Below are 16,419 nucleotides of genomic sequence, written 5' to 3' on the forward strand. Positions count from 1 at the left end.
TGGTCCAATACAATCAGAAATAGGGCAGCCCCAGTGGCTCAGCAGTTTAGGGCCGCCTTCAGCCCAAGGCCTGATCCTGGAGACCCGGGATCGAGTCCCATGTCAGGCTCCCTGCATGGAGCCTGCTTCTCCCTCTGCCTGTGTCTCTGCCTCTCTCTCTCCCTCTGTCTCATGAATAAATAAAATCTTAAAAAAAAAAATACAATCAGAAATATCCTTATAAGAGAGAAGGTGATGTGATGAAGGAGACAGGAATAGTAGTCAAACAGCAAAATCTAAGATGCTTTGCTGCTGACTAGAAGACAGAGGAAGGACCCATGAGCCCAGAGAGTGTCAGCAGCCTCTGCTAGAAAAGGAAAGGATATGAATTCTCCTCTAGAGCTTCCAGAAGAAATGCAGGCCTGCCAATATACTGATTTTAATCCCTTTATGATCCATTTTGGACTTCTGTCAGAACTGTTAGCAACAGGAAACTAGTACACCAGCTGAAACCCAAATTATCCTGAGAAAGCCAATGGCAGAGTGAGAGAAACTGAAAAAAATATGTTGATCAGTTTACTTGCCCAATGGAGTATTGGCTTTTGCCAAAAGAAAATTCAACACATCCACAGGGAAAACAGTCTTCCCCTAGAGAAGTAGTTCTCAAATTTGGCTGCATACACATATTACCTGGAGAGCTTTTAAACAACTCAGGTAACAAGGTCCCATTTTAGACCAACTGAGTCATTATCTCTGCAGCTCCTGATATCGTTAGAAAGTCAGCCAGGTTGTTTTTATATACAACCAGGGTTGAAAATTCGTTCTAGCTAAAGATTAGTTTTTACTGACCTAAGGAAACCCATGGCATGTTCAAATACTACTAGAAGTTCCTGAAACTGTCCCCAGTAAAGATGTGGTTCACCATCCATTCATTCATTGGTTTCATGTATGTTTTGCTATCTTTTTTTTTTTTTTGCTAACTTTATATTTGACAGTAAGTTACCCTAGGTAAGAAGTTGCCTAAGCAAATTCCTAAAGGAGAAATTACTGGATTAAAAGGCAGGCGAACTTTTTTTTTTTATTCTGACAAATACTGCTTTATTGCTATGTCAATTTACCCTTCTACTAATTTAAGATTAGTAACATTTTTTTAAAGCCTGCCCAATCTGGTAGGTAGAAAAAGATTTCATTGCTGTTTTATTCTGCAAGGCTTCAATCATGAGTGATCAAGGGATGCCTGGGTGGCTCGGCGGTTGGGTGCCTGCCTTCGGCCACGGGCATGATCCCATAGTCCTGGGATCAAGTCCCGCATCAGGCTTCCCGTATGGAGCCTGCTTCTCTCTCTGCTTGTGTCTCTGCCTCTCTGTGTCTTTCATGAATAAATAAAATCTTTAAAAAAAAAAAAATCATGAGTGATCAAGTATCTTTTCACTGCTTTATTGGCCATTTTTTGCCTGTCAATTCCTACATATCAGTTTCTATTAGTTTTTTTAAAGCTGATTTACAAGGCACAGTCAGTGGCTCAGTCAGTTAAGCATCTGCTTTTGACTCAGGTCATGATCCCGGGATCGGGATCGGGGATCGAGCCCCACCTGCCTCAGTGGGGAGCCTGATTCTCCCTCTCCGTCTGCCACCCCCTTCGAAAGCAGGCGCACACACTCTTTCTCAAATTAATAAATTCTAAAAAATATAAAAAGCAAAAATCTGATCTGCAAAATTTTTTCTGTTAAAGAAATTAGCCTTTTGTCTGTCCATAAGTGTTTAATATTTTTCCCAGTTTGTTTTTCTGCTCTTTGGCTTTGACTTCTTAAGGCCATAGATTGTATTTTTTATTTATTTAACATACTCATCTTTTCTTCTATGGCTTCTTTGGAAAGCTAATCCACACTCTAAATCTACACTCTAAAATTATAAAAACATTTACCATCCACCTAAAGTTTCTTCTAATATTTTCAGTTTCATTTTTTACATTTAAGAACTTAGGACCTGTGTCCCTTTCCCTGCCACCATGTGACTAACTGGCAACACCATTTATTAGTTTACCTCTTAGTTATCTGTTCTCCACCGATGAAGTTACCATACTATCATTTTACCTTATAATAAAGGATAAGAAATTTACCCATGTGAAAATGTATATATATACATATATATATATACATACACACACACACTTCTATGTGTGTATACAAAAATTCTAAAATGCAAGCTTAACATACTAACTTCTTACACTGTCACCAATAAATGTGCTGCCAAACTCAGGTATACAGAATCTACTAATTCCTTAATAAGGTTATGGAATATGTAAGTAAGCATCAGGCACACTGTCTCCTCCTTTTCCTTTTTTTTTTTTCCTTTTCCTTTTCCTTTGCAAAAGTAATACAACTGTCAACAACCAAGTTGACTCTTCCTTGAAAGCTGTGAGTTTCCCCTAGCAGTTTTTCCCATGTTTGTATGCAGCTTTGCAAAATAGTTGTTGCCACTAGGTGGAGACAATCTAATAATAGAAATACTGGTTAGTGAAATAAAGAGTAGCTGTAAATTTTCTACAAATATTCTCAAATGGTAAAGAAGTTCTGCCTCTAAATTGAGTAAACCAGGGCTATTTACTTTAGTTGAGGATCTAGTTTCCTTATTTGTAAATTTAGGAATTAAATAAAGTAGCATCAAGAGCCGTCTTAATATTTAGTAGATCAAAAAACTTGCTTAAAAATGTACCTAGCAGCTACCTTTAGCAACTTCTTTCAACTTGAATACTTCAATCATAACCATAATCCAATCTTTTTTCTTTTTTTTTTTTAAGATTTTACCTATTTATTCGTGAGAGACAGAGAGAGAGGCCAAGATATAGGCAGATGCAGAGGCAGGCTCCCAATGGGGAGCCTGATGTGGGACTGGATCCCAGGACCCCAGGATCATGACCTGAGCCAAAGGCAAAGGCTCAACCACTGAGTCACCCAAGTGTCCCTCCTCCAATCATTTTTCAAAGCAGGTCAAAAGGAACATACTGTTCACACATCTAGGATTCTAAGTTAAACCCAAGGTTATCTGCACTTTTTTTCCTTGTCTCAAGAAAATAGCCGATATCATACTTCCCCACATTCATCTGGCTTATTTGCATACATCTTTTAAACAACTAGCTATTTATTTTCCTTTCAACAAGTGTCCTGGGTACTAGAATCTGGGAAATTTTCTTTGATATTTTATCTCGTGTTATTTTTTATTTGTTTGCTTCATTTGGTCAGAACCTTCCATTTTTGTTGATTTCCTGAATTCTTAACTATCCCTCGGTCAAGACATTCCTCACATTGGTACTTCACCTCCTGATTCTCATCTGCCAGTCTACATTTTGCAACTCTTCTAAGATGTCTCAACCTCTGCTTTCCTAAGAGGTTTCCAGTCTACTGCTTCATCCAATTACTTGAAATATAATGACCTACTGCCAAACCACTGACTCACTAGTAATTTAGATCTCAGACTTTGGCATAATCTAGGTTCTCAGCCCTGAACACACACCAACTCTATACCACAAACTAGTCACATTCTTAGAACTACTTTTACTTCTCCCAGTACCCTAAGACCAAGAGACAAAAAGGACATTGATAATTTCCTGAGCAGAGAAAAAAAAAAAAAAATCCTGAGTTCCTAAAGAACAAGGAAGGCTACCAAATCCATTTCACATCTCTCCCCCAGATTACAGGAAACTAGCCAGGGAGCATACTAATGTGGCAGCAATAACCATCTTACTACTGGGCTGTAGACTGTTGCTGTGTCATTAGCACACATGACTGGTCCCCCAAAAAACACCTGCATATTTGATGGCACAGACAGATTAGTACCTCTATTTTGGAGAGGGAGATGTCAAACACAACTAAGGCATAGAGCAAAGCTTAAAAATTTACATAAGCATATCACAAATGACAAAGCTAAAAAGTCTAATAACTACTCAGTTTTAGTTCAAAACCCCGTATGACAGAATAGAAGTTAACTTCTGAAAAGTGGTATATAGCAAGGTTGTTATCTTTTCCTGGGAAGAGAAATGTCCTTCAAATACAGACTCCTGCCAGAACGAGTGCTGATGAATATACACATTAGCTTTAACAAGTAACTGTGTAGGGAATCACAGCAACACTCCTTTGTGTCACTGAAAATATGGCTACAGGTCTATACTTCTGGCAAGGGCATATCTGTTGAAAAATTAAATTTGTGGTAAGGAAATAACAAAAGAATATAATTAGATTAAGGAAGATTAAAGAGAAAGCTGAAGGCTGATGCCACTGCATTCTAACAGCAACTGGAATAATGGAATAACTCCTTCAGAAAGCCGTGAGGCAATTCATTTCCAAAGATACAAAATACAGTAATCTCAGTCCTAGGAAATAATGTTATTAATAGATAACTTTTAGAGAGTTTACCATTTTCTATGAAATCTTACTTAATCCTAACAACCCTATAAAGTAGGTACTATTATTTTCTCATTTAGGAAATAAGGAAATTGACCCGAAGTGTAAATAAATAAACAACTTGCTTAAAGGTCCCACAATAAAAAGCATCAAAGGTATGGCTCAGGGGCCCTGAGGTGCCTCAGGTGCCCCTGAGTGGCTCAGTGGTTAAGCATCTGCCTTCCACTCAGGTCGTGATTCCCACATCAGGCTCCCCACAAGGAGCCTGCCCCCCCCCCCCTGCGTCTCTCATAAACAAATAAAATCTTAAAAAAAGACAAAAAAGCATGACTCAAATGTAGGTCTAAGAAGACCATGCCCTTAACGACCGTACCAGACTACTGGCACCACTTACAACATTAACATCAGGAAATTTCCTCAATCATTAAAAAATAACAATTATTAATATGATATTCAGTGACTAGTAACATTTGCAAGCTAAAACGACAGAGGCCACTGATTTGTATCTGTGCTATAATTACAGCTTTGTAAAAGTTATGTTCTAAAAGATAACAGAGGGCAGCCCCGGTGGCTCAGCGGTTTAGCGCCGCCTTCAGCCCAGGGCATGATCCTGGAGATCCAGGATCGAGTCCCACGTTGGGCTCCCTGCATGGAGCCTGCTTCTCCCTCTGCCTGTGTCTCTCTGCTTCTCTTTCTCTCTGTGTGCCTCTCATGAATAAATAAAATCTTAAAAAATAAAATAAAATAAAAGATAACAGAGTTGTTAAGAATTTGTGGAGAGTTTCCATTTTTCAACTCCAAAAATACTAATAAGCACAGATTTTTAACAGTTTTAAGACTAGAACAAGTAAGAATAAAGGAATTAAGAATGTGCCTCTGGTATCCTTTTGTCATACAAGGTAGACTTTCTCTTGCAGGAAAATAAAAACTATACTGTCCCTATACATATTCCATAGTAGCAGCCAGGCTGGGATTACTGGGATTGAGGAGACCTCAATTCATATTGGGTTCTCCAAACAATTCCAAAAGATAAACAGATTTAATCTTTCTTCTGTTCTGGCCTTTATCTCTTGGTTTCTGTAACTTGCATCAAAAAAATTTTATTTTTTTCAAAAAAATTTTATACTTAATAGTTCCTGGCGTTTCAAAGGCCAGGATCTCAGAAACATGAAAAAGAAATCAGAAACTCTTAGAATAGAAAGAGTTTTACAGCTCTGATAAATCTGAAGAGTAGTATAATCTTTATGTTCTTGAAAGCAACAAAAATTTTGCACAGCTCATCTATACTGGACATCAACATGGTTTTGAAGTTAGTCAATATATAGATCTAAACCTCTTTGTAAGATAAGCATGTTTTAGGTGATATATAGATGTATGTATTTTATGTCCATTAAGGCAGAGTTCCTTATTACCAATGAAAAAAAAATATATTTAAATATGTAAATATCAAAATAATTTTTTAAAGCTACTTACTAGCAATTAGACTTTGATAATCTTAATGTGAGTTTAAAATAATGTTAAAAAGAGAAAACCGTAAAATACTATAATAAAACCTTGGGGTGCCTGGCTGGCTCAGTCATTGGAACATGGAATGAATGAATGAATGAATGAATGAGAAAACTTAAGTAGCTAATGTAGTGAAATCATCCTCTCCTAAGCAAAACTGATTCTATATTATCAAACAATTAACAAAAAAAAGAAAATTGATATTAATTCAATACAAGACACTGTGTATAGGCACCTTTTTTCTTTTAAGATTTTATTATTTATTCATGAAAGACAGAGAGAGAGAGGCAGAGACACAGGCAGAGAGAGACGCAAGCTCCATGCAGGGAACCCAATGTGGAACTCCAGGATGACACCCTGGGCCTAAGGCAGGCCCTAAACCACTGAGCCACCCAAGAATCCCCTGTAGGCACCTTTTATACCGATTTCCCTCTACCTCTACTTTTTAAGGAAATCCTCTAAAAAAAAGTCCATGGTTGTTAACTTTTGCGTCCACACCCCCACTGAGAAACTGAAGTAAGGAACTCTCGAACCTGGGGTGGGGGCGGGGGGGGGGGGGGAATACCATACAAAAGAACACATGCCCTAAATCTCAGAATAATGGTCCCTTAAGAGATCTCAGAACTGAAGGCCAAGAACACTTGCTCTAAAAAAGAATTCCAAAACCTAGTAACAGAAAAACCAGAGACTATCTTCTCTAAGTCCTTCTCAGTTTTCCTCAGCTATACCGCAACAAGCTATAGCCATCAATTACAGATTCATTCTTGTAAACTTATGGAGACAAAAGGTATTGAGGTATTGCTTATTAATTATGTCCATCTGGCTGTCACAATGAATTTTGGACCTCAACCTAAATACAAAGCTAAAAGGAACCTCAGGATCCAATCATTGTTACACCCATTTGAAATATTATGCCATTGTCAAAAATGTTACCAAACTGGTTATGGCATAGAAAATATTTGTGATATCAAAAGAATTAAAATATGCACATAAATTCAGGTCTATAATATAAAAGTTATAAAACTCTATTTTAAACAAAATAAAAACCAAAAGATAAAATTTCCAAAAGGAAATACTTCAAAATTTAAAAGCAATTAAAATGAAGTATTGAAAACATGATTTTTTTCTTGCTACTTCTTAAATTTTCCAAAACAAATACACTTAAAAAGGTAACATAGTGCATAGTGACAAATAAAATTATATTTCATAAAAAGACAATTTAAGAACATTGATTTTTTCCATTAGCTCTTAAGCTGTTTTTTGAAAAGACTATAAGCAACATACTGAACATATGGATTAAAACTAAATCCATTTAAGAAATGTCAGTCAGGGGGCAGCCCAGGAGGCTCAGCAGTTTAGTGTGCGCCTTCAGCGCAGGGCCTGACTCTAGATTTTGGCTCACATCGTGGTCTCAGAGTTGTGCGATCAAGCTCCACGTAGGGGCTTCAGCACAAAATGGGCTTGAGATTCTCTCTCCCTCTCCTTCCTCCACCCTCATGTACACACACTCTCTCACACTCAAATAAATAAAAAAAAATTTTTTTAAAAGAAAAGAAATGAGAGGGATCCCTGGGTGGCGCAGCGGTTTAGCGCCTGCCTTTGGCCCAGGGCGCGATCCTGGAGACCCGGGATCGAATCCCACATCAGGCTCCCGGTGCATGGAGCCTGCTTCTCCCTCTGCCTATGTCTCTGCCTCTCTCTCTCTCTCTATCTGTGACTATCATAAATAAATAAAAATTAAAAAAATAAAATAAAATAAAAATTAAAAAAAAAAAGAAAAGAAATGAGAAACAGCTAGGTTGCTGTATGAAATTTTTTTTTCCCCTCACTGGCTCAACAATATTGTCTTAATTTTCCTAAATCATTATTACAACAGATTATCCAAAAGGTTTCAAGATAATTTAAACTAGCATTGATAATCACATTATCTATATTACACATAGTTGTAACGTTACCTTTTCAAAAGTTACGGAGACTTCTGGGAAAAAAAACAATTTCAGGAGGCTACACTGGTAAGTTATCACTGGTTAACCCAAACTGGAAATGAGACCTACATTTAAATACAAACATAATCAATTATAAAAACATTAAGGACAGAGAAATTGAGTCTTAATATTTTAGACAATACTCAACTATCAGTATTCAAGAGCCTTCAACATTATTTCTACTTTATAGCCACATGAGAAAATATTCCTGGAGGACAGTAACTCATAAAAATATAAAAGCTAGAAAAAAGCATATTTCCCTAAATCAATGAGGCAGATTTTCTTTATAAATATGCCAATTAAAATTTTAAGATGAACGATAAAAGGACAAGTTCATTAAAAGTGAACAGATATAATTTCTAATTTTGCTAAGTGTACTGTGAAAAGCAGCTATTTTCTGTAATTGATATCATAAAATAACATGTAAGTAAAACAAAACCGCAATAGGTAGTTTTCAGTCAAAACTGTAATACCATCTGTTTCCCCTACTCCCCTGGGCCCTTGTCATTTAAACAATCTACAAAGTGGTAGTTTTGTTCCTAAAGTGTAAGTAAAGTTTGGGATATTATTGTCTAATGATATCAGCAAGATATTTGACCCTGGTGTAAAGAAATTAATGAGGCATGACAATCTTAAAATACAATTATTTAAAGGGGAGAGAATACTATATTATAACCCAGCCTTGGGAAAAGTAGGGTTATAGGACATCCACAACTCCTCCCACATTCCATTTGCACCCTAACAACTTTGAAATATGAAAACTCCCTTGAAAGTAGGCACAGACTATAATCCAGATTCATGCCAGAGATCAATCCATCTCTGTCTCTCTTTCTTTACCTACACCCTATATATTTACAACATGCTGTTTACAAAACCTTTTACCTACCCTACCTCTTATGTCTTTACAAATAACCTGTGAGGTCAGTGAGGGTGATTTTTTTTTTGTAATATAAAACAGGCCAATAATTTTGCTTGTAGTGAAACCAGACCTAGAAACCAAGACTCCTGCCTTTAATTCTGAAGCTTTTTCCACTATACACAACACTATCCTTTCTGCAATATAGTAAAGCCTTCTATAAAACATTTGGCTGAATTCCAAGATAGCAGTCCCAGACTGAATTGGACTCTATATTGCAAATAGTGTAAATAATGAGGGTTTAATGCAATTACTGGCATGGAGGCATACATCTTTTTAAAAGTAAAGAATCAGTTGGTTTTAAGTCGGTTTAATAGTGTGTGTATGGTGGTAGAAAGAGAACACTATTTTACAAAGAAGTCAAAATGAAACACTACAGATTTGCACATTATAGCTAATGCAGGTAGTAGTGAGCAATATATGAAATAGGGAAAAAAAGGAGACAAAAAAGAGTAATTAAAAAGAACAATGTAAAAAGAAACTGCATGTTATTTTTATTTTTAGGAAATAAAATAAGGAGCTTCTGTCTTTTCTTTCTGCCAGAAGTAGCTGTGAGACTTCAGAACATTAGATTATAAAATAGTAAGAGAAGTAGAAGAGGATTTTATTTAGCCATTAAATGAATCCCTGCCAAAACTGCTGGCTCTGGAATAAAAAATCCAAAGTCCTATTTCTAGATCAGCTGCTGGTACTATACAGTTTAAGGTAACCAATTATTTTAATTTTTCAATTCTCACATCTATAAAATCAAACACTCTACTCAAACTATAAAATCAAACACTCTACTCAAACTATTTTCTAATGACCTTGGAAGGAAGAAACAATGTCTGCAAAAGCAATAATGAACATTTTAATTCCCATCTGCAAAAGAAATAATGAACATTTTAATTCCCATTACCTACTGCAAAAATAAATATTTCTGGAACATCTTATATGTTCACAGTACTAGGCTAGGCTAGAAGTGCAGAGAAAGTGATGGTCTTTACAATCTAAGTCAATAAGGCACAGGAAATGCTTAACTAATAATGATTATGATTACATAACAAAATTGAGGCATCTCAGATAAAGAGATTTCATAGGAGTTGAGCTGAGCACAGTAGAGAGAATGAAGTTGGATTTGATCAAGATACAAAATAAAAATAGTAGTCATTAAGTTTAGCAAGGCAGAGAAGAGGCAAGTAGGTTGCAATGTCCTTTGGGTTCCCAAAGCACATCACTCATCTGTTATTGCATTTAACACACTGTAAGATGGTTTACTTGTCATCTCCATTTAGACTGTAAATTCCTCAAGGAAGAGATCTTGTTCAATTCATTTTTCTATCCCTAATCCCTTACATAGTGACTGGCAAACAGAAGATAATCAGCACGTGTTTTTTGAACAAGCAATGTAAGGATAAGATTCCCGATTTAAATTATTGTACTTTAACCCACACAATTTTGTGTGGATCATTTACTCATTGTCTCTCAACTCCAAAACTACCTAAATTCTGCTATTCGGTGCTGGGGGAGACTGTACAATTGTATTTCACTGACTTCTGACAGCTCTCCCTATTAGGCTTTGACAGTGGAGGTAATAAAAGGACTGGAAAGCAAGGAGAGTCAAAGAACTTCCTTCCAGTTCCTGGCAGCAGCAATTGCAAACCCTCAACCCGGCAGCAGCAATGGGTTTCAGTCTCCAGTTTCTTTGGGTACTTCCAGGACCTGATAAGCAGATGAATGATGACCTCCTCAAAGGTTCAGAAGGAGGCCAATGGAGTCTCTTTTCTGAAGTCTTAGGACAATTACACTGTAATGTTCTCTTTTTGCTCCTACAACCACTTAACCAACTCCCTAAACTAAATGTCCTCTTTAAAATTCTTACTGAAGTTACTGTTTTCTCTACTAGGACTATTCCACTGTCAAACAGTGATTCCAACTCCTCTCCTTTGAGAGATCTTGCTCCTTCACTGAAGAGAAAAGTAAAGAAAATTTGGAATTATTCCTATAGATAAAATCCATTTTATAAAAGATAACTTAAAACCCTTTAAATTTGTATGTTGAGGGGTGTCTGGCTGGCTCAGTAGATGGAGCACGTGACTCTTGATCTCTGGGTTTTGAGTTCAAGCCCCACGTTGGGTACAGATGTTACTTAAAATCTTTAAAAAAAAAATTTGTTGAGTTGTATCATAAAAATCATTTAACTTTTGTGTTTTAAACTATCAAACTTGGGAAGAAAAAAAGAAAGGAAATGAGAAATATTTAAACAGCACAGGATATTCCAAGCACAACCACCTCCTTTCACTAGAACACATATCCTAGAGAAAATATGAGCCGGTAAGCTGATCTGTTCTTCAAAGATCTCAGCTCCCACAAGCTTTTCCTCATGTAACATGATGGCATGCTGACTGTGCTTCTTATATTTAAATACCTTTTGGGGGATACCTGGCTGGCTAATTCAGTGGAGCATGCAACTCTTGATCTGGAGCCATGAGTTCAAGCCCCACACTGGGCATAGTTTACTTTAAAAAGTAAATAAATATTTTTTAAAAATATACTTTAAAAATATATTTTAAAAAGTATTTTGGGGATCCCCGGGTGGCGCAGCCTTTGACGCCTGCCTTTGGCCCAGGGCGCGATCCTGGAGACCCGGGATCGAGTCCCACGTCGGGCTCCCGGTGCATGGAGCCTACTTCTCCCTCTGCCTATGTCTCTGCCTCTCTCTCTCTGTGACTATCATAAATAAACTTAAAAAACTAAAAAAAAATAAAAAATAAAAAAGTATTTTGTTGTTGTTCAACACAGCCCCTAAATGCAGTAGATTGCTGGGGGTTTTTTGAACATGAATCTGTTCCAATACTAAAGCTGAGCTGAACTTATTTGTTTATTGTTCTCCCTTCCTAAAGGATTTTTCAAGCATCATTTTTTTTTACCACGTGACTTTCTTTTTATGCAATGACGTTAGAATCTAATCTCTTCATAAAATACAACTCCACTCTATAGCATAGAAACAAAGAGAAATCCCCCCTTGCAGGAGAGCCCATAATCATCAACACACCTGTTGAAAATAAATGACCAAAATGCTTCGATAGTTTTCACATGGTCTGCTACTTAATATTCTCACTAGATAATTTAATTCAAGATTAACTACAAAAACGATTTTTCGTGACTGTATTTAAACTGATTTTTTTTTAAATTATGACAAAATGGGCAGATATTTAGTAGCAGAAAACATATTGTTAATCCATTTTTTTTTAAGATTTTATTTATTTATTTATTCATGAAAGGCACAGAGAGAGAAGCAGGCTCTTCACAGGGAGCCCAATTCGGGACACAATCCCTGGACCCAGGATCACGCCCTGAGCCGAAGGCAGAGGCTCAACCACTGAGCCACCCCGTCCCCGTTAATCCATTTCTAAACGAAATGAGAGAAAGCACATTCAAGCAATAGGAATCTTTCTTATAATTTTTAGTAACATCATAGGTGCTGAGCTTCCAACATGAGTATCACTAGGCCTAGACACATTAGTCTACTTCAGCTGCCTGTAACATCTACTGGGCAAAAAGAGAAGTGAAAAGAATTTTAAACTTGAAAATCCATGGCCAGTTTCACTGGAGTTCCTCCAATTAGCATAAAACTGGATCATGGGCTACCTACTCCCCCTTAGCATCTACGTGCTATATAGACATACTAACATAACCTCTATTTATGTGCCAAGAGTCCTATTACCACAGTCAGTATGTCCATGTAAAATCGAACTGTATTCCTTACAAGAGACACCAAAGGACCCATCTGACACATTAGGTGGAAAACTAAAGGTAAGAGAGGTTTAACAGGATATTGACCTACAGAGAAGGAATGGACAAGGCAAATCTTATTGTACCTTTGTATCCCCAATTATATGAGATCTACTTAGTTAATTAAATGCAAACAAATATTCAATAAGTTACCATAACTAACATTTCAGAGAAATGGAAAAAAATGAGGAAATAAATAAATAAATGATGTCGCATGACAAGGTCTTTACACTATGTGTAATAAACAACACTGGGCAGCCCGGGGGGCTCAGTGGTTGAGCGTGGCCTTCAGCCCAGGGCCTGATCCTGGAGACAGGGGATCAAGTCCCGCGTCAGGCTCCCTGCATGGAGCCTGCTTCTCCCTCTGCCTGTGTCTCTGCCTCTCTTTCTCTGTGTCTCTCATGAATAAATACATAAAATCTTAAAAAAAAAAAAAAAAAAAAGATAACACTAATTAACCAAGTGTAGATCTGTATGTGGGCAGAATGTGCATAATCACAGTATTTTTCCTTTTTTAAAAATGGCAGACTGTGATGCGTTGTTTAGTTTATCCAGATTTAATAAGTTGCTACAAAATTATGAGGTGCTTTAAGTCATACTAAAAATGTGTCCATAGCTTTAATAAAGTGCATTTTAATGTTAACTCACTTCTCTTGCCGGAAGGAATTATGCTTTGCTAACATATAGAAATGAAACTGTCACTAAAACATCTGGCTACATATTATTCATTAGACATAAATCACCTTTACTCCAAAGACCACGTAATAGCAACACAACCCATGAATAAATCAGATTAGAAAAAGACCTGGCACTACACACTGAAGGTCAATAATAGAAAAACGAAATTCCTATTTGCCGACCTGCTCTATACATTATTTCTATCCACACAAACCTAGTAACTAGCTATTTGAGTGCTCAATACAGGCAAAGAAAAACTCAAAATGCCTTATTTTGAATGTCTGCATTGTCTACACAATGTAAGTAGCTCTAATTTGAAATTTTTCTCTGTAGCAAGTTTGAGGACCCCCAGCATGTTTTTAAAATACTCAGATTAGCCTACCTAGGCAGTTTTCCATCATAAATTCTCCGTTTCTCTCTCACACCTACTATAATTAAACCTACAGGTGGATCCCACAAGAGTACCTGAAGGAAATAACTCAGAATCCTCAGAAAAAGCAAGGGGCCATATTTGCTGTGCAATCTCTGGAAAATGGAGTCTTATATAACTACCCATTATTTTACTTTAAACATGTTAAATGTACAATCAAGATTTTAAGAGATACCTGTTGATTGTGACAAGTTGAAATTACAGAGGGGAAAAGGAATAACCAAAGTCTTATCGCTGCCATTTAAATTCTTCGTAAATCAAAGGGTCAAATATTCACTGTAAGAAGCCTGATCTGACACCACGCTAAATTCTTAAAAAATCCAACTATACCCCAATGCAAGTGGGGAAAGTAGATTATCTACCAATTACGCTAAGTATTCCAGCTTATCGTCTTGGAACTCATCAAAAGTAGATTATGTAATGCAAAGCACTCAAACATTAGTCCTAAACATAATTCTCAGCCTAAAACATCAAAGCCATGTCTCAGTGGTTTTTTATTTTTTAATTTTTAAAAGTAAAAGCGTCTTCCCGAAAACGCTGATTGCAAACCTGTCCTTTTCAGTTAACAAATTTCTTCACACGCCTCAAGGAAACCCAACATTTTCGAACCACTTTACCCCTTAAAGGCACACATTCTCTCCAACTTTCTGACAGCCATGCAGTATATACCCCCCACCACCACCAAAAAAAAAAAGGCTTAAAGGGGGATAATAAGACCATAAAGCCATTATGCTCTTAGCGGGCAAATAATCGGAACGAACCAACGAAGTTTCAAAGACCAATTTTTTTTTTTTTTTTCAAACCAACAGTATCTCTGGGAGCAAGGAGGCTTCTGCTCTCGTGGAGAGAGAAAAGTATCTTTGACAAGCAAGAGCTAGGGCTCCCCCGGCGACACCCGGTACCGAAGGTCTCGGCGTCAACGACCATGTTCAAAACGCGAAGCTTCCATAAGAAGCCAACCAAGGCACCCCCTCCCCCCACGACTCCGCCGGGGCAACCTCGCGGTCTCAGAAAGCAGCAACAGATACTCGCGGGCAGCGGGGCGGCACTCCAGGAATGCCTCGGCCAGGAGGGGGTCCCCCCGCAGCCCACACCGAGCCCCGCGCGCCGAGGGGCGCCTCCAAACGCGAACCCCGACTCCAGCACCGCGGGGGGAGGGGGAGGGGGCCTTCTGCACAAAGCGCCCCTACCCCACCCCCACGGTGCAGACACACACCCCCGAGGCAGCGACGGGGAAGCCCTGAGGAAAAACCCCGCATTCCACGCCGCCGGCCTCTGAGGGGCGCCGCGGGGAGGGAGCCCTCGCCGCGCAGGCGACGACGGGGGGGCGGCTCCGCAGCCTCGGCCTCCGCGCTGAGGAGCCGACGGCGAGGGGTTCCCAACCAGGGAAGGGATTCAACCCCTGGGCTTCCCGCACTGGGTCCTCCGCAGGTCGGACCCGCCGCTTCCGCCGAGACCCTCGGAGAAACAAACGGGAACAATGAGACGCTGCCTCCCCCGCCATCGCCGCCCCGAGAGCGGCCGGGGGCGGCGGCGGCGGCGCCATCTCCCCTCACACCCCCCCCGCCGCGGGCAACACACCCCCGGTGCCCGCGCCGCCGTCAGCCGCCCGCAGCCCCGCCGAGCCGACGCGCGTCCCGGCCCGCAGCTCCCGCGCCCTTCGCCTCCCGGCCCAGCCCCACTCACCGGCTCCCGCCCCAGCCCGGGACTCCGCCGGCCGCGGCCAGACCGAGACTCAGGTAGAAGCCGCCGCGGCCGCCGGCGCCGCCGCACAATATGGCGAGCCTCGGCTTCCGCAATGGAGCTCGGGAAATACAACAGGGGCCGCTCAATATTCATGAGAGACTGAGGGGAAGCCGGCTCGGCCGGCGCTGCGGGGAGGGCGGGAAGGAGCGAGCGAGCGAGGGGGCGGAGGCGCGGGACGGGGACGTGCACGGCGCGGGGAGGCCCGCGGCGCGAGGGGAGGGCGCGCCGCCTCGTGCTGGCCTGGAGGGCGCGAGTGGCCCCGCCCCCCGCCGGCCGGCCCCGCCCCCCGGCGCCCTCCGCGGGGTCGGCGGCCCCCGGGCGACGCCCGGATGTCGACGGCGCCGCCGCGGTTGCCGTCGCTGGGGCTCCTCGGGCTCCTCTGCCCCTGCCCGGGTGCCCCCGGGACGCCTCCCTGGCGGGCCGCGGGGGCCTGGGCCCCGAGTTCTGCTCCCCGTGACCGCCTCCCGGCCTTACGCCCACCCCAGCCGGTGCACAGCCTCGTCAGGCAGGCCGCTCTAGAACTTCACCTGAACTTCGGCACCCGCTTAACCATCCCGGCCGAGTGAACCCGCAAGATCCAGTTATTCCAGGGAAAATGACCTTCTGTTCTAGAAGTATATTGTTGGACGTCTGTAAGTATCCTGATGGTTTTCATCAGCCCTTACTGGCCAGCATACCTTGCTATTTTATTCCTGTCTCCTCGGCCCCTTCCAGTATCATCCTCAACTTGAGAATATAAGAAATGACAGGTTAGGGACCCCTGAGGACCCCTGGGTGGCTCAGCGGTTTGGCATCTGCCTTCCGCCCAGAGCGTGGTTCTGGAGACCCAGGATCGAGTCCCACGTCGGGCTCCCTGCATGGAGCCTGCTTCTCCCTCTGCCTGTGTCTCTGCCTCTCTCTCTCTCATAAATAGATGAATAAAATCTTTTTTTTTAAAAAAAAGTGATGGATTAAATAGATGTAATCACGACCCAAAACGCAACCAGTTAGTCTACAAAAAAAAAA

The 16,419-nt window shown here is 40.5% G+C and overlaps 2 protein-coding genes across 3 annotated transcripts in view; one reads left to right on the top strand and one right to left on the bottom strand.

Annotated features, from left to right (window-relative positions):
- The window catches only part of RNF2 (ring finger protein 2), a 48,480-nt gene extending 32,920 nt beyond the window's left edge, over positions 1 to 15,560 (bottom strand). The window contains exons 1-2 of one of the 2 annotated variants that reach the window (XM_041755318.1): positions 15,355 to 15,560; positions 7,841 to 7,935 (exon numbers count right to left, since the gene is read on the bottom strand). The gene's annotated coding sequence lies outside the window, so the exon portion shown is untranslated. The remainder of the gene's footprint in view (positions 1 to 7,840; positions 7,936 to 15,354) is intronic. The other variant, XM_041755307.1, reaches the window with a different exon arrangement.
- A 164-nt stretch (positions 15,561 to 15,724) lies between these two features.
- NIBAN1 (niban apoptosis regulator 1) overlaps positions 15,725 to 16,419 on the top strand; it is a 213,424-nt gene continuing 212,729 nt past the window's right edge. The window contains exon 1 of the mRNA XM_041755283.1: positions 15,725 to 16,046. Coding sequence (XP_041611217.1) covers positions 16,010 to 16,046 — 37 coding nt within the window. The 5' untranslated portion in view covers positions 15,725 to 16,009. The remainder of the gene's footprint in view (positions 16,047 to 16,419) is intronic.

This window comes from Vulpes lagopus, chromosome 1 (genome assembly GCF_018345385.1).
Source record: "Vulpes lagopus strain Blue_001 chromosome 1, ASM1834538v1, whole genome shotgun sequence".
In the NCBI taxonomy this organism is placed as follows: domain Eukaryota; kingdom Metazoa; phylum Chordata; class Mammalia; order Carnivora; family Canidae; genus Vulpes; species Vulpes lagopus.